At 48.4% G+C, this 26,570-nt stretch overlaps 1 protein-coding gene across 3 annotated transcripts in view; it reads left to right on the plus strand.

The window, feature by feature from the left end:
• Positions 1-6,749, plus strand: part of DBF4 (DBF4-CDC7 kinase regulatory subunit) — a 43,804-nt gene extending 37,055 nt beyond the window's left edge. For all 3 annotated transcript variants that reach the window (XM_063921489.1, XM_063921488.1, XM_063921486.1), the window contains exon 13: positions 5,619-6,749. In XM_063921489.1, coding sequence (XP_063777559.1) covers positions 5,619-6,636 — 1,018 coding nt within the window. In that variant the 3' untranslated portion in view covers positions 6,637-6,749. The remainder of the gene's footprint in view (positions 1-5,618) is intronic.
• Positions 6,750-26,570: the final 19,821 nt, after the last annotated feature.

Here is a 26,570-nt window from a genome sequence, read left to right on the forward strand (position 1 = left end):
AGTTTGTCTGGTTTAATTGGTTAATTTTTTATTCTGGTCTATCTCCTTTGGCTTGGCTAAACGTTAACTGAACAGGGCTGAGCAGGAAGGAGATGGGAGGGGTTAGAGGGGGGAGGAGTCAGCTTTTGATAGTTCTGTGCCAAACTCCACTACCACACACCTCTAACCCACAAGTAACGGCGCAGCGTCCCCCAGATGGACTCAGAGAAAGAGATTTTACGGTAAGTAAACAAAAATCCCAATTTTAACCCCTGCCAGAACTTACCAAAAAAGCGGGAGAAAAGGCCGCCGAGAAGGGGGCGGAGCCTATCTCCTCAGCACACGGGCGCCATTTTCCATCACAGCTCCGCTGGAAGGATGTCTCCCTGACTCTCCCCTGCAGTCCTGCACTACAGAAAAGGGTAAAAAAGAGAGGGGGGGCACTAATTTGGCGCAGTTTTATATTAACAGCAGCTATAAAGGGAAAAGCACATTTTATAGTGGTATTCCTATATATATATATAGCGCTCTGGTGTGTGCTGGCATACTCTCCCTCTGTCCCCCCAAAGGGCTAGTGGGGTCCTGTCCTCTATCAGAGCATTCCCTGTGTGTGTGCGGTGTGTCGGTACGATTGTGTCGACATGTTTGAAGAGGAAAATGAGATGGAGGCGGAGCAATTGCCTATTATACAGTTGTCGCCCCCTAGGGAGTCGACACCTGAGTCTATGAGCTTGTGGAAGGAATTGCGTGACAGTGTCAGCTCCTTACGACAGACAGTTGACGACATGAGACAGCCGGCTAATCAGCTTGTGCCTGTCCAGGGGTCTCAAACGCCATCAGGGGCTTTAAAACGCCCGTTACCTCAAATGGCAGACACAGACACGGATACTGACTCCAGTGTCGATGATGAGGAGACAAACGTGACTTCCACTAGGGCCACACGTTACATGATTGAAGCAATGAAAAATGTATTGCATATATCTGATAATACAAGTACCACTAAGAAGGGTATTATGTTTGGTGAGAAAAAACTGCCTGTAGTTTTTCCTGTATCCGAGGAATTAAATGAAGTGTGTGATGAGGCGTGGGTTTCCCCCGATTAAAAAACTGATAATTCCTAAAAGGTTATTGGCATCGTACCCTTTCCCGCCAGAGGATAGGGCACGTTGGGAAACACCCCCTAGGGTGGATAAAGCGCTCACACGCTTGTCTAAACAGGTAGCACTACCCTCTCCTGATACGGCCGCCCTAAAGGAACCTGCCGATAGAAAGCTGGAGAATATCCTAAAATGTATATACCCTCACACGGGTGTTATACTGCGACCAGCAATAGCCTCAGCCTGGATGTGCAGTGCGGGCCTGGCGTGGTCGGATTCCCTGACTGAAAATATTGATACCCTTGATAGGGACAGTATATTATTGACTATAGAGCATTTGAAGGATGCATTTCTCTATATGCGTGATGCACAGAGGGATATTTGCCGACTGGCATCAAGAGTTAGCTCGCTGTCCATTTCTGCAAGAAGAGGTTTATGGACGCGGCAGTGGTCAGGTGATGCGGATTCTAAAAGGCACATGGAAGTATTGCCTTATAAGGGGGAGGAGTTATTTGGGGTAGGTCTATCAGACCTGGTAGCCACGGCAACTGCTGGAAAATCCACATTTTTACCCCAGGTAGCTTCTCAACCTAAGAAGACGCCATATTATCAGGCGCAGTCCTTTCGGCCCCATAAGGGCAAGCGGGCAAAAGGCGCCTCATTTCTGCCCCGTGGCAGAGGGAGAGGAAAAAGGCTGCAACAAACAGCCAGTTCCCAGGAACAAAAGCCCTCTCCCGCCTCCGCAAAGTCCTCAGCATGACGCTGGGGCTTTACAAGCGGACTCAGGCACGGTGGGGGCCCGTCTCAAGAAGTTCAGTGCGCAGTGGGCCCACTCGCAAGTGGACCCCTGGATCCTTCAGGTGGTATCTCAGGGGTACAAATTGGAATTCGAGACGTTTCCCCCTCGCCGTTTTCTAAAGTCTGCTTTACCGACGTCTCCCTCAGACAGGGAGGCAGTATTGGAAGCCATTCACAAGCTGTATTCCCAGCAGGTGATAATCAAGGTACCCCTCCTACAACAGGGAAAGGGGTACTATTCCACACTATTTGTGGTACCGAAGCCGGACGGCTCGGTGAGACCAATTTTAAACCTGAAATCCTTGAACACTTACATACAAAGGTTCAAATTCAAGATGGAGTCACTCAGAGCAGTGATTGCAAACCTGGAAGAAGGGGACTATATGGTGTCTCTGGACATCAAAGATGCTTACCTACATGTCCCAATTTACCCTTCTCACCAAGGGTACCTCAGGTTTGTGGTACAGAACTGTCACTATCAGTTTCAGACGCTGCCGTTTGGATTGTCCACGGCACCCCGGGTCTTTACCAAGGTAATGGCCGAAATGATGATACTCCTTCGAAGGAAGGGAGTTTTAGTTATCCCTTACTTGGACGATCTCCTGATAAGGGCAAGATCCAGGGAACAGTTGGAAGTCGGGGTAGCACTATCTCAGATAGTGCTGCGCCAGCACGGTTGGATTCTCAATATTCCAAAATCGCAGCTGATCCCGACGACACGACTTCTATTCCTAGGGATGATCCTGGACTCAGTCCAGAAAAAGGTGTTTCTCCCGGAGGAGAAAGCCAGGGAGTTATCCGAACTAGTCAGAAAGCTCCTAAAACCAGGCCAAGTCTCAGTGCATCAATGCACAAGGGTTCTGGGAAAAATGGTGGCTTCTTACGAAGCAATCCCATTCGGCAGATTCCACGCAAGAACCTTCCACTGGGATCTGCTAGACAAATGGTCCGGGTCGCATCTTCAGATGCATCAGCGGATAATCTTGTCTCCAAGGGCAAGAGTGTCTCTCCTGTGGTGGTTGCAGAGTGCTCATCTTCTAGAGGGCCGCAGATTCGGCATTCAGGACTGGGTCCTGGTGACCACGGATGCCAGCCTGAGAGGCTGGGGAGCAGTCACACAGGGAAGAAATTTCCAGGGCTTGTGGTCAAGCCTGGAGACATCACTTCACATAAATATCCTGGAGCTAAGAGCCATCTACAATGCTCTGAGCCTAGCAAGACCTCTGCTTCAAGGTCAGCCGGTGCTGATCCAGTCGGACAACATCACGGCAGTCGCCCACGTAAACAGACAGGGCGGCACAAGAAGCAGGAGGGCAATGACAGAAGTTGCAAGGCTTCTTCGCTGGGCAGAAAATCATCTGATAGCACTGTCAGCAGTGTTCATTCCGGGAGTGGACAACTGGGAAGCAGACTTCCTCAGCAGACACGACCTCCACCCGGGGGAGTGGGGACTTCACCCAGAAGTCTTCCACATGATTGTGAACCGTTGGGAAAAACCAAAGGTGGACATGATGGCGTCCCGCCTCAACAAAAAACTAGACAGGTATTGCGCCAGGTCAAGGGACCCTCAGGCAATAGCTGTGGACGCTCTGGTAACACCATGGGTGTACCAGTCAGTGTATGTGTTCCCTCCTCTGCCTCTCATACCCAAGGTACTGAGGATCATAAGAAGGAGGGGAGTAAGGACTATACTCGTGGCTCCGGATTGGCCAAGAAGGACTTGGTACCCGGAACTTCAAGAGATGCTCACAGAGGACCCGTGGCCTCTACCTCTAAGAAAGGACCTGTTCCGGCAGGGACCCTGTCTGTTCCAAGACTTACCGCGGCTGCGTTTGACGGCATGGCGGTTGAACGCCGGATCCTGAAGGAAAAAGGCATTCCGGATGAAGTCATCCCTACCCTGATCAAAGCCAGGAAGGATGTAACCGTACAACATTATCACCGTATTTGGCGTAAATATGTTGCGTGGTGCGAGGCCAGGAAGGCCCCTACAGAGGAATTTCAACTGGGTCGATTCCTGCATTTCCTGCAAACAGGACTGTCTATGGGCCTAAAATTAGGGTCCATTAAGGTTCAAATTTCGGCCCTGTCGATTTTCTTCCAAAAAGAACTGGCTTCAGTTCCTGAAGTACAGACGTTTGTCAAGGGGGTACTGCATATACAACCTCCTTTTGTGCCTCCAGTGGCACCTTGGGATCTCAATGTAGTTTTGGGGTTCCTAAAATCACATTGGTTTGAACCACTTTCCACTGTGGACTTAAAATATCTCACATGGAAGGTGGTAATGCTGTTGGCCCTGGCTTCAGCCAGGCGTGTCTCAGAATTGGCGGCTTTATCCTATAAAAGCCCTTACCTAATTTTTCATACGGACAGGGCAGAATTGAGGACTCGTCCTCAATTTCTCCCTAAGGTGGTTTCAGCATTTCACTTGAACCAGCCTATTGTGGTGCCTGCGGCTACTAGGGACTTGGTGGACTCCAAGTTGCTGGACGTAGTCAGGGCCCTGAAAATATGTTTCCAGGACGGCTGGAGTCAGAAAATCTGACTCGCTGTTTATCCTGTATGCACCCAACAAGCTGGGTGCTCCTGCTTCTAAGCAGACTATTGCTCGTTGGATTTGTAGTACAATTCAGCTTGCACATTCTGTGGCAGGCCTGCCACAGCCAAAATCTGTAAAAGCCCATTCCACAAGGAAAGTGGGCTCATCTTGGGCGGCTGCCCGAGGGGTCTCGGCTTTACAACTTTGCCGAGCAGCTACTTGGTCAGGAGCAAACACGTTTGCTAAATTCTACAAATTTGATACCCTGGCTGAGGAGGACCTGGAGTTCTCTCATTCGGTGCTGCAGAGTCATCCGCACTCTCCCGCCCGTTTGCGAGCTTTGGTATAATCCCCATGGTCCTTACGGAGTTCCCAGCATCCACTAGGACGTCAGAGAAAATAAGAATTTACTTACCGATAATTCTATTTCTCGTAGTCCGTAGTGGATGCTGGGCGCCCATCCCAAGTGCGGATTGTCTGCAATACTTGTACATAGTTATTGTTACAAAAATCGGGTTATTATTGTTGGGAGCCATCTTTCAGAGGCTCCTCTGTTATCATACTGTTAACTGGGTTCAGATCACAGGTTGTACGGTGTGTTTGGTGTGGCTGGTATGAGTCTTACCCGGGATTCAATATCCTTCCTTATTGTGTACGCTCGTCCGGGCACAGTATCCTAACTGAGGCTTGGAGGAGGGTCATAGGGGGAGGAGCCAGTGCACACCAGGTAGTCCTAAAGCTTTTACTTTTGTGCCCAGTCTCCTGCGGAGCCGCTATCCCCCATGGTCCTTACGGAGTTCCCAGCATCCACTACGGACTACGAGAAATAGAATTATCGGTAAGTAAATTCTTATTTTTTTTTTTTATTATTATTATTTTGCCATTTAATAAATCTATTTCTCAGAGCAAATGTGGTTGCAATACTGTGTCCTCTAAATAGATTCAGTTAGGTTTGAGTAGTGTTACTTTTTGATAGCTGAGCTCTGTTCTATGGGCTTTGCTTGTCTCCTTTCCTCTACCAATTGGAGATCAGTTTACAGATTTACCACAAACAAACTTGGGTTTTACAGCAGTGTCTACAAGCCAAAGTAGCTGCCAAGTGTGTTTAACAGTATGTTATAAGTTAAGAGCAGAGCAAATGGGAAAAGTTAAATGTTTTCTTAATTAATCTTCTCGTTGAAACTGTTTCTCCTCTTTGTTTTTAGTGATGAAGCACTCTTGCCAGCTGTAATTATTAAACAAGAAGAGAAAGAAATCCCTCCAATAAGTGATCACACTTTCCAAAATATGCCTTCCAACAACATCCCAGAACCCGATGTTGTGAAGGAGACAGAGGTGAATGCATCACAAGACCTTACTTGCACTGTCTTAAATACGGTTCGTTGTTCTGAGCCAATAAGCGCTTTCCCATGCACTGTACAACCTGTCTGTCTCGCCACTTGTTTAGCAGACTCCCCATACAAACAGCCTGGCGCACCAATCATTACTCCATGCAGTGAGACTTTGGTGTCTCCTGTTCCCATGGATGAGACGGGGAATGTGTTAATTGTTTACAATACAGATGGTAGCCAAAAAGACATGCTCCCGCAGGAGACTAACACTCAAAGACTTACCGAGTGGCATCCGCCTGAGGCAGCTAAAGCTATCCAAAACACTTTCTCTGACTCGGCAGTCGTCTGCCCCAGTAAAAAGATTAAACTGGCTTTCTCTGACTCGGCAGTCGTCTGCCCCAGTAAAAAGATTAAACTGGATGATAGCCTGGATTTACTGCCATTGTGTTCTAGAACTCTGGAGGCTGAACAGATGATTGGACTGCCACCCTCTGGGATATCTGTGTATAATGAAGATATGGAGACATCCTGCCCCTCAAAACTGTTTGAGGCGTTACCCTCCCAAGGGCCCCACTGCTCTCCTAGCAAACTGCACGGAAATGTCAAAGCATTAGTATGTAGTGCAAGGAGGCAGGAGGATGTTCATTATAATCCTAGATGTAAGATATCTGTTCCAGTGGAACAATACGAGTTTAGTTCATCCAAAGAGAGACTAGTAGCCATGTTTGAAAGCAGCAATGTGCAATCGGAATTCTATGGGTTCTGTTGCAGCTCTTTGGACAGTCCGTCTAGGATGGAGGACACAGAGGACCGGCCCTCTTCTCACAGGAACATTCTCTGGTCTATGTTTTCACACACTGGTTCTTCAGCCTGTACTTTTAATGGCTTTTAAGGAGATTTTATTGTTTGATCTAAATTTTTTTATTTTATTTTTAGATTACATATTTTTGTTTTATATTTGCAGACTTGGAAACCCAAAAAATTAAATATGTATGTTAGAACTTTTTCCTATGTCTGTACTAGTCCGTTTTAGGGTGTTTTGTATAAAAATGTAGGATTTAAAGCAGCACAACTATTAGATGCACAGCATACCTGGATTTGCCTCTTAAATCTGGCAGCAAACATTGGTAATTTTGATAATATCAGAGAATGGTCAATAAGCCCCTGTTCATTCCCCTTAGGAAGTTTGCCTGTAGCAACTGTGTGGGTAACTGATAACAGCAGCTGGCGTTTGCCATGTCTCACTAGGAAGAGACTGGTCATTGATGAAAGCGGACAGGTGAAGAGAATGAAGAAATGATTTTACAACAGATTGCTGTGTTGTTGCCTTACTGATACACACCGATGGTCCTAGCTGTTCACCTATGATCGCTCAGCCCTTTCCGTAATGAAACATTTCTGTGGGAGAGATATGAGTGGTAACTGTGACAGAGTCCTACTCCTTTACCTTCTTTCAGAGGGAACCAGACACTCTATAATTGAATCGTTTTCTAGCACAAGTTACAGCAGTCTGTCATTATATATATATATAGAACGATTCATGATAATGATGCAGCAGCCTCCACACACTGGCACTGGTACTCCGTTATTCGTGCCTGGTCTTGGCTGAGTACAGCTTAACTTATGGATCCTGCTACAAAATGTAAAGTCCATACATAGTGAAGTTGGAACAAAACATTGACCGTGCACATTAATTTCCATAGTATTTGCTTTGAGCACCGATGTGTTTAGCCCCATGTGTTTGCACCATTTGCCGGCATATTGTAAGCAGTGTTACTGGAGGGTTGTGGCACACTTGTTCTAACACTTCCTATAGGGAGGCGGTTTAGATGCCGGCTGTCGAGATCCCGACAGTTCGAATATGGAAGCAATAATCCCCTACACCCATCAGAATGCCGATGCCGGAATCCTGACAGCTTCAGCTATCATCCTGACTGTAAGTATAGCTGGCGGGTTAGGGACGGTAAGCGGGTAGGGGGTGGAGTTTAGGGTTAGGCTGCAGGGAGGGTAGGGGGTTAGGCTGCGGGAGGGGCAGGGGAGAGGGGGAAACATAGTTGCCTTGCCTCTGTCGGGATTTCACATATCTGGATGCCGGCGTCTGTATTGTGATTGCCGGATTCCGTCCGGCGATCATTCATACTGAACCCTCTCTATGAATGCTGCAGGCAGTGCTCAGTGAGTGCATTCTAGCTGGGAACTTGGGAGCTTTCACAGACTACTGTGTCTAAATACACAGAGGTCATTGGGCTAAAATCCGTATGTATACCGCTAACATTAGATGGTTACATAGGGCACAGAAATCTAAGTAGACTATGTAGAGTAAACGCTAGTGTAACAGACAAACATGGAAACTATTGGTGGCCATGACCCCACCCTGGAAACTTCCACATGCAGGCTGTGCCAGTCATTGTTTAACCCCTTCACTATGGAAGACTTTTGGGACTCATTATTTAATCAGTGTTATTACTTATATAACATCAGCCTATTCCATTGCTCTTTACTATTGGAGCTAGAGCAGTAATAACATAAGAATGAGTAATGGTCAAAACTTACAATCTTTAGGGAAATAGCCATTTGATACAGAAGGATAAATGCTCTGTATTACATATTGGTCCAGCCAGATTGCAAAGGTCCTTGGACTGTATGATCCAGTCACACAGCAGTGCTGGCCTGGGGTCAGTGGGATATGTGAGAGTAGAATGAGGACATATGTGAGGACTGTATAGAGGGGAGGTAATTGGTAGGACAGCTTATGAAGGGTATTTGGGTGGTTCTTGAATTTGATAAGTTTCCAGATGAGGTGAGTTTTCAAGGAATGTTTGGGGACTAGAAGAAAAATCTTGTGCAAGACGGTGCAGCCAGTAACACTGTCCTGTATCTGTGAAGGGGAGCAGGTAATGTGTGGATGAGAGACGCAGATCTTGGGGGTGATTCCGAGTTGTTGGCTCGCTAGCTGCTTTTAGCAGCATTGCACACGCTAAGCCGCCGCCCTCTGGGAGTGTATCTTAGCTTAGCAGAATTGCGAATAGAAATTTCTTAGCAGTTTCTGAGTAGCTCCAGACCTACTCACAAATAGCGATCAGTTCAGTCAGTTTCGTTCCTGGTTTGACGTCACACATACGCCCTGCGTTCGCCCAGCCACTCCCCCATTTCTCCAGACACTCCCGCGTTTTCCCTGAAACGCCAGCGTTTTTCCGCACACTCCCAGAAAACGGCCAGTTTCCGCCCAGAAACACCCACTTCCTGTCAATCACACTACGATCAGCAGAACGATGAAAAAACTTTTTGTTACGCCGTGAGTAAAATACCAAACTTTTGTGCTAATTTACTTGGCGCAGGCGCACTGCAAACATTGCGCATGCGCAGTTTGCGACTAATCGCTCCGTAGCAGAAAAAAAAATAACGAGCGAACAACTCGGAATGACCCCCCTTGTGCAGAGATGGTGATCTGAGATATATTTTGAGATGAGCAAAGATATGGATGTTGGTGTAGTTTGGTTAATAACGTGTAATAGCACATCTGCGTTGACCTTAAAACTAGGATGAATCCCACTCATGAACAGCAAGATACCCAAATGAATGGTTCATTTACCTTCTCCTAACCTCTACTAATCACCAGCAGGGGGCTGCAGCAGCTTTCTGCTGGTCACAGACATGATGTATGTTTGAGGGGGGGGTTTCTCTAACGTCCTAAGTGGATGCTGGGGACTCCGTAAGGACCATGGGGATTAGCGGCTCCGCAGGAGACTGGGCACAACTATAAAGAAAGCTTTTAGATTACTGGTGTGCACTGGCTCCTCCCACTAAGACCCTCCTCCAGACCTCAGTTAGATTCTTGTGCCCGGCTGAGCTGGATGCACACTAGGGGCTCTCCTGAGCACCTAGAAAGAAAGTATATTTAGGTTTTTTATTTTCAGTGAGATCTGCTGGCAACAGACTCACTGCAGCGAGGGACTAAGGGGAGAAGAAGCGAACCTACCTAACAGGTGGTAGTTTGGGCTTCTTAGGCTACTGGACACCATTAGCTCCAGAGGGATCGACCGCAGGACCCGACCTTGGTGTTCGTTCCCGGAGCCGCGCCGCCGTCCCCCTTACAGAGCCAGAAGCACGAAGAAGGTCCGGAAAATCGGCGGCAGAAGACTTCGGTCTTCACCAAGGTAGCGCACAGCACTGCAGCTGTGCGCCATTGCTCCTCATGTACACCTCACACTTCGGTCACTGATGGGTGCAGGGCGCTGGGGGGGGGCGCCCTGAGGGCAATAAATAACACCTTGGCTGGCAAAATATACATCATATATAGTCCCAGAGGCTATATAGATGTAAAATTACCCCTGCCAGTATCACAGAAAAAGCGGGAGAAAGTCCGCCGGAAAGGGGGCGGGGCTTCTCCCTCAGCACACTGGCGCCATTTTTCCCTCACGGTTCCGCTGGAAGGAAGCTCCCTGGCTCTCCCCTGCAGTCTGAGAATACTACAGAAGGGTAAAAAAGAGGGGGGGCACTAAATTTAGGCGCAGTATAGATAGATAGATATATATATATATATATCTATCTATCTATCTCTATCTATCTATCTATGTAATATATATAAAAAAGCAGCTATAGGGAAAACACTCATTGATAGTGGGATCCCAGTGTTATATAGCGCTCTGGTGTGTGCTGTCATACTCTCTCTCTGTCTCCCCAAAGGGCTTTGTGGGGTCCTGTCCTCTGTCAGAGCATTCCCTGTGTGTTTGCGGTGTGTCGGTACGGCTGTGTCGACATGTTTGATGAGGAGGCTTATGTGGAGGCGGAGCAGATGCCTGTAAATGTGATGTCACCCCCTGCGGGGTCGACACCTGAGTGGATGGTGCTGTGGAAGGAATTACGTGATAGTGTCGACTCCTTACATAAAAGGTTTGACGACATACCTAATGTGGGACAGCCGGCTTCTCAGCCTGTGCCTGCCCAGGCGTCTCAAAAACCATCAGGGGCTCTAAAACACCCGCTACCTCAGATTGTTGACACAGATGTCGACACGGATACTGACTCCAGTGTCAACGACGAAGAGACTAATGTAACTTCCAGTAGGGCCACACGTTACATGATTGAGGCAATGAAAAATGTGTTGCACATTTCTGATGTTACCCCCGGTACCACAAAAAAGGGTATAATGTTTTGGAGAGAAAAAACTACCAGTAGCTTTTCCTCCATCTGAAGAGTTAAATGAAGTGTGTGAAGAAGCGTGGGCTTCCCCTGATAAAAAGATGGTAATTTCTAAGAGGTTACTAATGGCGTACCCTTTCCCGCCAGAGGATAGGTCACGCTGGGAAACATCCCCTAGGGTGGATAAAGCGCTCACACGCTTGTCAAAGAAGGTGGCACTACCGTCTCCGGATACGGCCGCCCTGAAGGAATCTGCTGATAGAAAGCAGGAGGCTATCCTGAAATCTATATATACACACACAGGTGTGATACTGAGACCGGCTATAGCTTCAGCCTGGATGTGCAGCGCTAAACGTAGAGCATATAAAAGACGCACTTTTATACATGAGGGATGCACAGAGGGATATTTGCCGGCTGGCATCCAAAATTAGTGCAATGTCCATTTCTGCCAGGAGAGGGTTATGGACTCGGCAGTGGACAGGTGATGCAGATTCCAAACGACACATGGAAGTTCTGCCTTATAAGGGTGAGGAATTGTTCGGGGATGGTCTCTCGGACCTCGTTTCCACAGCAACAGCTGGGAAGTCTATATTTTTACCCCATGTTCCCTCACAACCAAAGAAAGCACCGTATTATCAGGTACTGTCCTTTCGGCCCAATAGGGGCAAGCGGGTTAAAGGCGCGTCCTTTCTGCCCAGAGGTAGAGGGAAAAAGCTGCAGCATACAGCCAGTTCCCAGGAGCAAAAGTCCTCCCCCCGCTTCCTCTAAGTCCACAGCATGACGCTGGGGCTCCACAGGCGGAGCCAGGTACGGTGGGGGCCCGTCTCAAAAATTTCAGCAATCAGTGAGCTCGCTCACGGGTGGATCCCTGGATCCTTCAAATAGTATCTCAGGTGTATAAACTGGAATTCGAGACGTCTCCCCCCCGCCGTTTCTTCAAATCTGCCTTGCCAACCACTCCCTCAGGCAGGGAGGCAGTGTTACAGGCAATTCAAAAGCTGTATTCACAACAAGTGATAGTAAAGGTGCCCCTACTTCAACAAGGAAGGGGTTACTATTCCACAATGTTTGTGGTACCGAAACCGGACGGTTCGGTGAGCCACATTTTTAATTTGAAATCCTTGAACACATATATAAAAAAATTCAAGTTCAAGATGGAATTGCTCAGGGCGGTTATTGCAAGCCTGGACGAGGGAGATTACATGGTATCGCTGGACATCAAGGATGCTTACCTACATGTCCCCATTTACCATCCTCACCAGGAGTACCTCAGGTTTGTGGTACAAGATTGTCATTACCAATTCCAGACGTTGCCGTTCGGTCTCTCCACGGCTCCGAGGGTCTTTACCAAGGTAATGGCGGAAATGATGATACTCCTTCGAAGGAAGGGAGTTTTAATTATCCCGTACTTGGACGATCTCCTGATAAAGGCGAGGTCCAGAGAGCAGTTGTTGGTAGGGGTAGCACTATCTCGGGAAGTGCTACAACAGCACGGCTGGATTCTAAACATTCCAAAGTCACAGCTGGTCCCTACGACACGCCTGCTGTTCCTAGGGATGGTTCTGGACACAGAACAGAGAAAAGTGTTTCTCCCGGAGGAGAAGGCCAAGGAGCTGTCATCTCTAGTCAGAGGCCTCCTAAAACCAAAACAGGTGTCTGTGCATCACTGCACGCGGATCCTAGGAAAAATGGTAGCTTCCTACGAAGCGATTCCATTCGGCAGGTTTCATGCAAGAACCTTTCAGTGGGACCTGTTGGACAAGTGGTCCGGATCGCATCTTCAGATTCATCGTCTGATAACCCTGTCTCCAAGGACAAGGGTGTCTCTGCTGTGGTGGCTGCAGAGTGCTCATCTTCAAGAGGGCCGCAGATTCGGCATACAGGACTGGGTCCTGGTGACCACGGATGCCAGCCTTCGAGGCTGGGGAGCAGTCACACAGGGAAGAAACTTCCAAGGACTATGGTCAAGTCAGGAGACTTCCCTGCACATAAATATTCTGGAACTAAGGGCCATTTACAATGCCCTAAGTCAGGCAAAACCCCTGCTTCAAAACCAGCCGGTACTGATCCAGTCAGACAACATCACGGCGGTCGCCCATGTAAATCAACAGGGCGGCACGAGAAGCAGGACGGCGATGGCAAAAGCCACAAGGATTCTCCGGTGGGCGGAAAATCACGTGTTAGCACTGTCAGCAGTGTTCATTCCGGGAGTGGACAACTGGGAAGCAGACTTCCTCAGCAGGCACGACCTCCACCCGGGAGAGTGGGGACTTCATCCAGAAGTCTTTCAAATGATTGTAAACCAGTGGGAAAAACCACAGGTGGACATGATGGCGTCCCGCCTAAACAAAAAGCTAGAAAAATATTGCGCCAGGTCAAGAGACCCGCAGGCGATAGCTGTGGACGCTCTGGTAACACCGTGGGTGTACCAATCGGTTTATGTGTTCCCTCCTCTTCCTCTCATACCAAAGGTACTGAGGATAATAAGGAGAAGAGGAGTAAGAACTATGGCCCTCATTCCGAGTCGTTCGCTCTGTATTTTTCATCGCATCGCAATGAAAATCCGCTTAGTACGCATGCGCAATATTCGCACTGCGACTGCGCCAAATAATTTAACAATGAAGATAGTATTTTTACTCACGGCTTTTTCATCGCTCCGGCGATCGTAATGTGATTGACAGGAAATGGGTGTTACTGGGCGGAAACACGGCGTTTTATGGGCGTGTGGTTGAAAACGCTACCGTTTCCGGAAAAAACGCAGGAGTGGCTGGAGAAACGGGGGAGTGTCTGGGCGAACGCTGGGTGTGTTTGTGACGTCAAACCAGGAACGACAAGCACTGAACTGATCGCACAGGCAGAGTAAGGTTGAAGTTACTCAGAAACTGCTCAGTAGTTTGTAATCGCAATATTGCGATTACATCGGTCGCAATTTTAAGAAGCTAAGATACACTCCCAGTAGGCGTAGGCTTAGCGTGTGTAACTCTGCTAAATTCGCCTTGCGACCGATCAACTCGGAATGAGGGCCTATACTCATTGTTCCGGATTGGCCAAGAAGAGCGTGGTATCCGGAACTTCAAGAAATGATGTCAGAGGACCCATGGCCTCTACCGCTCAGACAGGACCTGCTGCAGCAGGGGCCCTGTCTGTTCCAAGACTTACCGCGGCTGCGTTTGACGGCATGGCGGTTGAACACGGGATCCTGAAGGAAAAGGGCATTCCGGAGGAAGTCATTCCTACGCTGATAAAAGCTAGGAAAGAAGTAACCGCGAACCATTATCACCGCATATGGCGAAAATATGTTGCGTGGTGTGAGGCCAGGAAGGCCCCAACGGAAGAATTTCAGCTGGGCCGGTTCCTGCACTTCCTACAGTCAGGGGTGACTATGGGCCTTAAATTGGGTTCCATTAAGGTCCAGATTTCGGCTCTATCGATTTTCTTCCAGAGAGAATTGGCTTCACTACCTGAAGTTCAGACTTTTGTTAAGGGAGTGCTGCATATTCAGCCCCCTTTTGTGCCTCCAGTGGCACCTTGGGATCTCAACGTGGTGTTGGATTTCCTAAAGTCAAATTGGTTTGAGCCACTGAAAACCGTGGATTTGAAATATCTCACGTGGAAAGTGGTCATGTTGTTGGCCTTGGCTTCGGCCAGGCGTGTTTCAGAATTGGCGGCTTTGTCATGTAAAAGCCCTTATCTGATTTTCCATATGGATAGGGCAGAATTGAGGACTCGTCCCCAGTTTCTCCCCAAAGTGGTATCCGCTTTTCATCTGAACCAACCTATCGTGGTGCCTGCGGCTACAAATGACTTGGAGGCTTCCAAGTTGTTGGATGTAGTCAGGGCCCTAAAAATTTATGTTTCCAGGACAGCTGGAGTCAGGAAGACTGACTCGCTCTTTATCCTGTATGCGCCCAACAAGTTGGGTGCACCTGCTTCTAAGCAGACTATTGCTCGCTGGATCTGTAGTACGATTCAGCTTGCACATTCTGCGGCTGGACTGCCGCATCCTAAATCAGTGAAAGCCCATTCCACGAGGAAAGTGGGCTCTTCTTGGGCGGCTGCCCGAGGGGTCTCGGCTCTTCAACTTTGCCGAGCTGCTACTTGGTCAGGGGCAAACACGTTTGCAAAATTCTACAAATTTGATACCCTGGCTGAGGAGGACCTTGAGTTCTCTCATTCGGTGCTGCAGAGTCATCCGCACTCTCCCGCCCGTTTGGGAGCTTTGGTATAATCCCCATGGTCCTTACGGAGTCCCCAGTATCCACTTAGGACGTTATAGAAAATAAGAATTTACTCACCGGTAATTCTATTTCTCATAGTCCATAGTGGATGCTGGGCGCCCATCCCAAGTGCGGATTGTCTGCAATACTTGTATATAGTTATTGCTTAACTAAAGGGTTATTGTTGAGCTATCTGTTGAGAGGCTCAGTTGTTATCGTGCTGTTAACTGGGTATTGTATCACAAGTTATACGGTGTGATTGGTGTGGCTGGTATGAGTCTTACCCGGGATTCAAAATCCTTCCTAATTGTGTCAGCTCTTCCGGGCACAGTATCCTAACTGAGGTCTGGAGGAGGGTCTTAGTGGGAGGAGCCAGTGCACACCAGTAGTCTAAAAGCTTTCTTTATAGTTGTGCCCAGTCTCCTGCGGAGCCGCTAATCCCCATGGTCCTTACGGAGTCCCCAGCATCCACTACGGACTATGAGAAATAGAATTACCGGTGAGTAAATTCTTATTTTCCTCAACCCTTGCACCTAAAAAGAACCTGCATTTTGGAGGGGCGAAGGGTGTCCCCTCTTTCACACTAGATGCTTCAATAGAAATGTAGTGTCTGCTGAGCAGTTTGATCACCAGACATCAACCCCCTACACTGCAGAAATATTATGGTGTCCAAGGGATAGGGGAAGAGGTCACCTATTGTAGCTTCCAATAATTAGGAAGCACCAGTTTTAGAAAGGGTGGTCTCCTTTTTTTTTCAATTGATTTGGCTCCTTAGTCTTGTGATCAACAAGCAATATAAGTAGCAAGAAATGAAAGCGCTAACATGTTCTGCTGATCAGAATCTACTAATACAAAAGTCATTGTTGGCTAAACAGAACGGCATAGGAATGTTTATGCATCAATGTAAGTGTAGAAGCTTTTTCTACCTTATCTCAGCAGGATCGCACTGCACCTGTGGTTCTCCTCTGTTGTCTGTCAGATCTGTCAGCAGTGTTGCCTCTACCCTAGAGAGTGCTGTTAACAGGGTGCAAGTAGTCGTAAGGCATGAGTTCCGGGCAGAGTACTTTCCAGCAGCAGCAGCACGTTTGCGGCTTTGACCGCTGGCTCATATTGATGATCACACCCACTTTGTGATGTCACGCTTCCTTCCACATGCTGTTGCTGCTAGAAAGCGCTCTGCCTGGAACTTGAGTGTGATGGCTGCTTGCATCCTATAAACAGCACTCTCCAAGGTAGAGGCAGAATTATGCATTCATGTTTCCATCTCAAAACTATCTCCTAGATCAGATCCCTTCTCCCCCTGGAGGCAACTAAGACCCTCATCCAATCACTGGTCATCCCCAGCCTGGGCTACTGTAACCTGCTATTATCTGGCCTCCCTAACTCTCGCCTCTCCACTCCAACCTGTCCTCAATGCTGCTAACCGGCTCATCTTACTCTCCTCACATACTACATCTGCCTCCCCTTTCTTACATGCCCTACAGTGGCTCCGCTTCAGAACTCAATCCAATCTTTGCACACTCAATTACAATGTCCTAACCTAATCCTCTCCTATTTACATCCCTGACCACATCTCCCGTCACACTCCTACCAGCCCACTTCACTCCACAAGTGAATATCGCTTCTCCTCCCAACTAATTTCTTCCTCCCACTCCATCCTCCAAATATTTTGCCGGTGTTGCTCCCTCCCACTGAGACTCTTTCCATCTCGCCTGACTGACGACTCTCTACAAAACTCCAAAAGGGCTCACAAGACCCACTTCTTCATCCGATCCTGACCCAATGCCTCTTGCTGTCTATACCCTCTATATCATTGGTTCTCAACCTCTGTCCTCAAGTACCCCCAACAGTTCATGTTTTCCAGGTCTCCTCACAGGATTGCAAGTGAAATAATTTGCTCCACCTGTGTGTCTTTTATAATGTGTCGGTGAGTAATGAATACACTTGTTCAACTGCTAGGTGACCTGGAAAACATGAACTGTTCGGGGTACTTGAGGACCGAGGTTGAGAACCACTGCTCTATATCACCTGTCTGTCTATGCCTCTGTTTAGAACAGGCATGGCCAACCTGTGGCTCTCTAGCGGTTGTGAAACTACACAGCCCAGCATGCCCTGCCTCCGTTTTAACATTTACTAATAGCAAAACCTGTGGCAGGGCATGCTGGAACTTGTAGTTTCACAACATCTGAAGAGCCACAGGATGTCCATGCCTGGTTTAGAATGTAAGTTCTTTTGAGCAGGACCCTCTTTTCTTGTGTACTTTTCCTTCCCTTATTATACCACTATCTCCTCCCCAACTGTCTTCAATGGCACCGAACTCATGCGTTCTGCCACCCTGCTGCTTATTTGGGCAATATGCCTGCTGATGCAGAAATTTATTTTTATTTCTCTAACGTCCTAAGTGGATGCTGGGGACTCCGTAAGGGCCATGGGGAATAGCGGCTCCGCAGGAGACTGGGCACATCTAAAGAAAGCTTTAGGACTATCTGGTGTGCACTGGCTCCTCCCCCTATGACCCTCCTCCAAGCCTCAGTTAGATCTCTGTGCCCGAACGAGAAGGGTGCACACTAGGGGCTCTCCTGAGCTTCTTAGTGAAAGTTTTAGTTTAGGTTTTTTATTTTCAGTGAGACCTGCTGGCAACAGGCTCACTGCATCGAGGGACTAAGGGGAGAAGAAGCGAACTCACCTGCGTGCAGAGTGGATTGGGCTTCTTAGGCTACTGGACATTAGCTCCAGAGGGACGATCACAGGCCCAGCTTGGATGGGTCCCAGAGCCGCGCCGCCGGCCCCCTTACAGAGCCAGAAGGCAGAAGACGTCCTGTCTTCAACAAGGTAGCGCACAGCACTGCAGCTGTGCGCCATTGCTCTCAGCACACTTCACACTCCGGTCACTGAGGGTGCAGGGCGCTGGGGGGGGGCGCCCTGAGACGCAATAATAAACACCTTGGATGGCAAAAAATGCATCACATATAGCTCCTGGCCTATATGGATGCATTTAACCCCTGCCAAAATACATAAAAAAACGGGAGATAAGGCCGCCGATAAGGGGGCGGAGCCTATCTCCTCAGCACACTGGCGCCATTTTCCCTCACAGCTCCGTTGGAGGGAAGCTCCCTGGCTCTCCCCTGCAGTCACTACACTACAGAAAGGGTTAAAAAAGAGAGGGGGGCACAAATTAGGCGCAGTATTAACTATACAGCAGCTATAAGGGGAAAAACACTTATATAAGGTTATCCCTGTATATATATAGCGCTCTGGTGTGTGCTGGCAAACTCTCCCTCTGTCTCCCCAAAGGGCTAGTGGGGTCCTGTCCTCTATCAGAGCATTCCCTGTGTGTGTGCTGTATGTCGGTACTTTTGTGTCGACATGTATGAGGAGAAAAATGATGTGGAGACGGAGCAGATTGCCTGTAATAGTGATGTCACCCCCTAGGGGGTCGACACCTGAGTGGATGAACTGTTGGAAGAAATTACGTGACAGTGTCAGCTCTGTATAAAAGACAGTGGTTGACATGAGACAGCCGGCTACTCGGCTTGTGCCTGTCCAGACGTCTCATAGGCCGTCAGGGGCTCTAAAGCGCCCGTTACCTCAGATGGCAGATATAGACGCCGACACGAATACTGACTCCAGTGTCGACGGTGAAGAGACAAATGTGACTTCCAGTAGGGCCACACGTTACATGATTGAGGCAATGAAAAATGTTTTACACATTTCTGATAATACGAGTACCACCAAAAAGGGGTATTATGTTCGGTGAGGAAAAACTACCTGTAGTTTTCCTGAATCTGAGAAATTAAATGAGGTGTGTGATGATGCGTGGGTTTCCCCCGATAACAACTGATAATTTCTAAAATGTTATTGGCATTATATCCTTTCCCGCCAGAGGTTAGGGTGCGTTGGGAAACACCCCCTAGGGTGGATAAAGCGCTCACACGCTTGTAAGGGTTCTATCCTCTCCTGAGATGGCCGCCCTTAAGGATCCTGCTGATAGAAAGCAGGAGGGTATCCTAAAATGTATTTACACACATACTGGTGTTATACTGCGACCAGCAATCGCCTCAGCCTGGATGTGCAGTGCTGGGTTGGCGTGGTCGGATTCCCTGACTGAAAATATTGATACCCTAGATAGGGACAGTATATTTTTGCCTATAGAGCATTTGAAAGATGCATTTCTATATATGCGTGGTGCACAGCGGAATATTTGCCGACTGGCATCAAGTCTAAGTGCGTTGTCCATTTCTACCAGTAGAGGGTTATGGACACGTCAGTGGTCAGGTGATGCGTATTCCAAACGGCATTTGGAAGTATTGCCTTATTAAGGGGAGGAGTTATTTGGGGTCGGTCTTTCAGACCTGGTGGCCACGGCAACAGCTGGGAAATCCACGTTTGTACCCCAGGTCGCCTCTCAACATGAGAAGACGCCGTATTATCAGGCGCAGTCTTTTCGTGGATAAGCGGGCAAAAGGTTCCTCATTTCTGCCCCGTGACAGAGGGAGAGGAAAAAGGCTGCAGAAATCAGCCAGTTCCCAGGAACAGAAACCCTCTCCCGCCTCTGCCAAGCCCTCAGTATACGCTGGGGCTTTACAAGCAGAATCAGGCACGGTGGGGGGCCCGTCTCAATGAATTTCAGCGCGCAGTGGGCTCACTCGCAAGTAGACCCCTGGATCCTTCAGGTGATATCTCAGGGGTACAAATTAGAATTCGAGACGTCTCCCCCTCGCCGTTTCCTAAAGTCGGCTTTACCGATGTCTCCTTCTGACAGGGAGACAGTTTTGGAAGCCATTCACAAGCTGTATTCCCAGCAGGTGATAATCAAGATACCCCTCCTGCAACAGGGAACGGGGTATTATTCCACACTGTTGTGGTACCGAAGCCGGACGGCTCGGTGAGACCGATTCTAAATTTAAAATCTTTGAACACTTACATACAGAGGTTCAAATTCAAGATTGAGTCACTCAGAGCAGTGATTGCGAACCTGGAAGAAGGGGACTACATGATGTCTCGGGACATCAAGGATGCTTACCTTCATGTCAAAATTTACCCTTCTCACCAAGGGTACCTCAGGTTTATGGTACAGAACTGTCACTATCAGTTCAGACGCTGCCGTATGGATGGTCCACGGCACCCCGGGTCTTTACCAAGGTAATGGCCGAAATGATGATATTCCTTCAAAGGAAGGGAATTTTAGTTATCCCTTACTTGGACGATTCCCTGATAAGGGTAAGATCCAGGGAACAGTTGGAGGTCGGTGTAGCACTATCTCAGGTAGTGTTGCTGCAGCACGGTTGGATTCTCAATATTCCAAAATCGCAGCTGGTTCCGACGACTTGTCTTCTGTTCCTAGGGATGATCCTGGACACAGTCCAGAAGAAGGTGTTTCTCCCGGAGGAGAAAGCCAGGGAGTTATCCGAGCTAGTCAGGAACCTCCTAAAACCGAGCCAAGTCTCAGTGCATCAATGCACAAGGGTTCTGGGTAAAATGGTGGCTTCCTACGAAGCAATCCCATTCGGCAGATTCCACGCAAGAACTTTCCAGTGGGACCTGCTGGACAAATGGTCCGGGTCGCATCTTCAGATGCATCAGCGGATAACCCTGTCACCAAGGACAAGGGTGTCCCTCCTGTGGTGGTTGCAGAGTGCTCATCTTCTAGAGGGCCGCAGATTTGGCATTCAGGACTGGGTCCTGGTAACCACGGATGCCAGCCTGCGAGGCTGGGGAGCAGTCACACAGGGAAGGAATATCCAGGACTTATGGTCAAGCCTGGAGACATCACTTCACATAAATATCCTGAAGCTAAGGGACATTTACAATGCTCTAAGCTTAGCAAGACCTCTGCTTCAAGGTCAGCCGGTGTTGATCCAGTCGGACAACATCACGGCAGTCACCCACGTAAACAGACAGGGTGGCACAAGAAGCAGGAGGGCAATGGCAGAAGCTGCAAGGATTCTTCGCTGGGCGGAAAATCATGTGATAGCACTGTCAGCAGTATTCATTCCGGGAGTGGACAACTGGGAAGCAGACTTCCTCAGCACGACCTCCACCCGGGAGAGTGGGGACTTCACCCAGAAGTCTTCCACATGATTATAAACCGTTGGGAAAAACTCGACAGGTATTGCGCCAGGTCCAGGGACCCTCAGGCAATAGCTGTAGACGCTCTGGTAACACCGTGGGTGTACCAGTCAGGGTATGTGTTCCCTCCTCTGCCTCTCATACCCAAGGTACTGAGATTGATAAGATGGAGAGGAGTAAGCACTATATTCGTGGCTCCGGATTGGCCAAGAAGGATTTGGTAACCGGAACTTCAAGAGATGCTCACGGAGGATCCGTGGCCTCTACCTCTAAGAAGGGACCTGCTCCAGCAAGGACCCTGTCTGTTCCAAGACTTACCGCGGCTGCGTTTGACGGCATGGCGGTTGAACGCCGGATCCTGAAGGAAAAAAAGGCATTCCGGATGAAGTCATCCCTATCCTGATCAAAGCCAGGAAGGATGTAACCGCAAAAACATTATCACCGCAATTGGCGAAAATATGTTGCGTGGTGCGAGGCCAGTAAGGCCCGACGGTGGAAATTCAACTGGGTCGATTCCTACATTTCCTGCAAACAGGAGTGTCTATGGGCCTGAAACTGGGGTCCATTAAGGTTCAAATTTCGGCCCTGTCAATTTTCTTCCAAAAAGAACTAGCTTCAGTCCCTGAAGTTCAGACGTTTGTAAAAGGGGTACTGCATATACAGCCTCCTTTTGTGCCTCCAGTGGCACTTTGGGATCTCAATGTAGTTTTGGGTTCCAAAAGTCACATTGGTTTGAACCACTTAAATCTGTGGAGTTAAAATATCTCACATGGAAAGTGGTCATGCTGTTGGCCCTGGCCTGGGCCAGGTGCGTGTCAGAATTGGCGGCTTTATCCTGAAAAAGCCCTTATCTGATGTTCCATTCGGACAGGGCGGAATTGAGGACTCGTCCTCAGTTTCTCCCTAAGGTGTTTTCAGCGTTTCACCTGAACCAACCTATTTGTGGTGCCTGCGGCTACTAGGGACTTGGAGGACTCCAAGTTGCTAGACGTTGTCAGGGCCCTGAAAATATATGTTTCCAGGAGGGCTGGAGTCAGGAAATCTGACTCGCTGTTTATCCTGTATGCACCCAACAAGCTGGGTGCTCCTGCTTCTAAGCAGACTATTGCTCGTTGGATTTGTAGTACAATTCAGCTTGCACATTCTGTGGCAGGCCTGCCACAGCCAAAAATCTGTAAATGCCCACTCCACAAGGAAGGTGGGCTCATCTTGGGCGGCTGCCCGAGGGGTCTCGGCTTTACAACTTTGCCGAGCAGCTACTTGGTCAGGAGCAAATGCGTTTGTAAAATTATACAAAATTGATATCCTGGCTGAGGAGGACCTGGAGTTCTCTCATTTGGTGCTGCAGAGTCATCCGCACTCTCCCGCCCGTTTGGGAGCTTTGGTATAATCCCCATGGTCCTTACGGAGTCCCCAGCATCCACTTAGGACGTTAGAGAAAATAAGAATTTACTTACCGATAATTCTATTTCTCATAGTCCGTAGTGGATGCTGGGCGCCCATCCCAAGTGCGGATTGTCTGCAATACTTGTACATAGTTATTGTTACAAAAATCGGGTTATTATTGTTGTGAGCCATCTTTCAGAGGCTCCTCTGTTATCATGCTGTTAACTGGGTTCAGATCACAGGTTATACGGTGTGATTGGTGTGGCTGGTATGAGTTTTACCCGGGATTCAAAATCCTTCCTTATTGTGTACGCTCGTCCGGGCACAGTATCCTAACTGAGGCTTGGAGGAGGGTCATAGGGGGAGGAGCCAGTGCACACCAGATAGTCCTAAAGCTTTCTTTAGATGTGCCCAGTCTCCTGCGGAGCTGCTATTCCCCATGGTCCTTACGGAGTCCCCAGCATCCACTACGGACTATGAGAAATAGAATTATCGGTAAGTAAATTCTTATTTTTTCTTCGTACTGTGTACGTACTATGTAAGGCGCTGCGGACCCCTTGTGGCGCTATATAAATGATAATAGAAACACAGAATATGACTGCAGATAAAAACCACTTGGCCCATATAGTCTGCCCATGTACACTTACACACTAGGGTTACATATTTGTTGGGAGCCTATTAACCTACCAGTATATTTTTTGAATAGTAGTGAAAGATTTGCTGCAGAATGGGTTCCTGTTCGGTTAGGCTAAGGCCACACATATTGGCCAAGCGGGTCCTGCTGAATGGGACCCACTTATGTGTGGGACTGCCGCATGTGTGTGGAGTCTCCTTGCGGACAAGTTGGTCCCACTGAACGGGATCCGCTTGGCCGCTATGTGTGGCCCTACCCTTAGGGTAGCGACAGCTTCTCCATTTAAGCAGGATACACACTATAAAATTGTCTGTCTAATCTTTCTGTTTTGAACGAAAATCTGGTAAAGTTGGGAGCAAATGACAATTGACCATTTGCTCCCAAACATTGGAAAACGGACAAAAATGGACATTCAGACAAATTTGTTAAATCCACTTAATTTAACTAATTTATCCGAATGACCATTTTCTGGCGTTTGAAAGCATATAGTAAATAGTCATTTGCTCCCATATGTTACTGGACTTTTGCTCTAACCAGAAAGCTTGGACAGATAATTTTACAGTGTATCCAGCTTAATTCATTGTATTGTAGGTTCTGATTAGCAGAACATGTTAACGCTTTCATTTCTTGCTGCTTTGATTGATCAGTTATATTGAGAGCTGCTTAAAAAAGAAAACATGGGAGCATTTAGTTAAAATTGGTGTGATTTACCAGGAATGACTTAAATAGCACACAAAAAAGAACTAATTTCCAAACATTGGGTAGATTACTTCTGTCGGTTTGTCAAAGCTGCCAATCGCCCATAGCCCCCTCCCCCCCTTCAATCCCAGCCCACAAAACAACTGGGCAGGTGCCATGCGTGACCTCTGACATCACGTCATGCTGCTCAGTGCGCATAGCTGGGGTAGCCGGGCAGTGTCAGCCTGCTGAAGACGTTCAACGCTGTCTGGAATTGGAATTAAAAAAAAATAAAAAAGGTGGTGGCTACTCCAGAAATCCTGGGATTGGAAGCTTCAATCCCAGCCCATTTTAGGCCAGAATCCCAGGATCCCGATCCTGGGATTGGCCATTCTAGTTTTGACACATAGTTTTAATCAGTCCTTTCTGCCGCTAAAGCTGTTTGATGGTAATTCCACCCCAGGGTGTCAGTTTAAAAAGTTGTTAGGGCTTTTCTCTGACGTCCTAGTGGATGCTGGGAACTCTGTAAGGACCATGGGGAATAGACGGGCTCCGCAGGAGACTGGGCACTCTAAAAGAAAGATTAGGTACTATCTGGTGTGCACTGGCTCCTCCCTCTATGCCCCTCCTCCAGACCTCAGTTAGAATCTGTGCCCGGCCAGAGCTGGGTGCTCCTAGTGAGCTTGCTAGAAAGAAAGTATTTGTTAGGTTTTTCAGTGAGATCTGCTGGCAACAGACTCACTGCTACGAGGGACTGAGGGGAGAGAAGCAAACCTACCTGCGTGCAGCTAGCTTGTGCTTCTTAGGCTACTGGACACCATTAGCTCCAGAGGGTTCGAACACAGGGCCTGACCTCGATCGTCCGTTCCCGGAGCCGCGCCGCCGTCCCCCTTGCAGAGCCAGAAGACAGAAGAGAAGGAGATGAAATCGGCGGCAGAAGACTCCGGTCTTCATTAAGGTAGCGCACAGCACTGCAGCTGTGCGCCATTGCTCCCACTGCACACCACACACACCGGTCGCTGGGGGGCGCCCTGGGCAGCAATAAAATACCTTTTAGCATAAAAATACACATAATACAGTCTGTGACTGTATATGTGTAAAACCCCCGCCATTTTTCAGTCAGAAACTGCAGGGAGAAGCCCGCCGCTGAGGGGGCGGGGCCTTCTTCCTCAGCACACCAGCGCCATTTTTCCTTCACAGTTCCGCTGGAAGCAGCTCCCCAGGCTCTCCCCTGCAGTATTCCTGATACAAGAAGGGTAAAAAAGAGATAAATTTAGGCGCAAATAATATATATTAAGCAGCTATTGGGAAAAATCACTCATTATAGTGAAAATCCCTGTGTTATATAGCGCTGTGGTGTGTGCTGGCATACTCTCTCTCTGTCTCCCCAAAGGACTTTGTGGGGTCCTGTCCTCAGTCAGAGCATTCCCTGTGTGTGTCGGTACGGCTGTGTCGACATGTTTGATGAGGAGGGTTACGTGGAGGCGAAGCAAGGGCAGATAAGTGTGGTGTCGCCCCCGACGGGGCCGACACCAGATTGGATGGATATGTGGAAGGTCTTAACCGACAGTGTCAACTCCTTACATAAAAGGTTCGATGGGACAGCCGGGATCTCAACCCGCGCCTGCCCAGGCGTCTCAGAGGCCATCAGGGGCTCATAAACGCCCGCTAGCTCAGATGGTAGACACAGATGTCGACACGGAGTCTGACTCCAGTGTAGATGAGGATGAGACAAATGCACAGTCTACTAAAGCCATCCGATGCATGATTACTGCAATGAAAAATGTATTGCACATTTCTGATATTAACCCGGTTACTACCAAGAAGGGTATTATGTTTGGGGAGAAAAAGCAGCCAGTGACTTTTCCCCCATCTGATGAATTAAATGAATTGTGTGAGGAAGCGTGGAGTTCCCCCGATAAGAAACTAGTGATTTCTAAGAGGTTACTGATGGCGTACCCTTTCCCGCCAACGGGTAGGTTACGTTGGGAAACATCCCCTAGGGTGGACAAAGCGCTCACACGCTTATCAAAAAAGGTGGCACTGCCGTCTCAGGATACGGCCGCCTTAAAGGAGCCTGCGGATAGAAAGCAGGAAGCTATCCTGAAGTCTGTGTATAGCAGGTCTCAGGTACTATACTGAGACCTGCTATTGCTTCAGCATGGATGTGTAGTTCTGCAGCCGCATGGTGTGATACCCTGTCAGATAACATTAATTCCCTCGACAGGGATACTATTTTGCTAACCATAGAACATATAAAAGACGTTGTCTTATATATGCGGGATGCACAGAGGGACATTTGCCTGCTGGCATCTAGAATTAATGCAATGTCCATTTCTGCCAGGAGAGTATTATGGACTCGGCAGTGGACAGGTGATGCTGATTCTAAAAGACACATGGAGGTTTTGCCTTATAAGGGTGAGGAATTGTTTGGGGACGGTCTCTCGGACCTCGTATTCACGGCAACAGCCGGGAAGTCAACTTTTTTTACCTCAGGTTCCCTCACAGCCTAAGAAAGCACCGTATTATCATGTACAGTCCTTTCGGCCTCAGAAAGGCAAGCGGATCAGAGGCGCATCCTTTCTGCCCAGAGGCAGGGGTAGAGGAAAGAAGCTGCATCAGGCAGCCAGTTCCCAGGAACAAAAATCCTCCCCCGCTTCCTCTAAGTCCACCGCATGACGCTGGGGCTCCACAGGCGGA

This window comes from Pseudophryne corroboree, chromosome 5 (assembly GCF_028390025.1).
Source record: "Pseudophryne corroboree isolate aPseCor3 chromosome 5, aPseCor3.hap2, whole genome shotgun sequence".
Taxonomy (NCBI): domain Eukaryota; kingdom Metazoa; phylum Chordata; class Amphibia; order Anura; family Myobatrachidae; genus Pseudophryne; species Pseudophryne corroboree.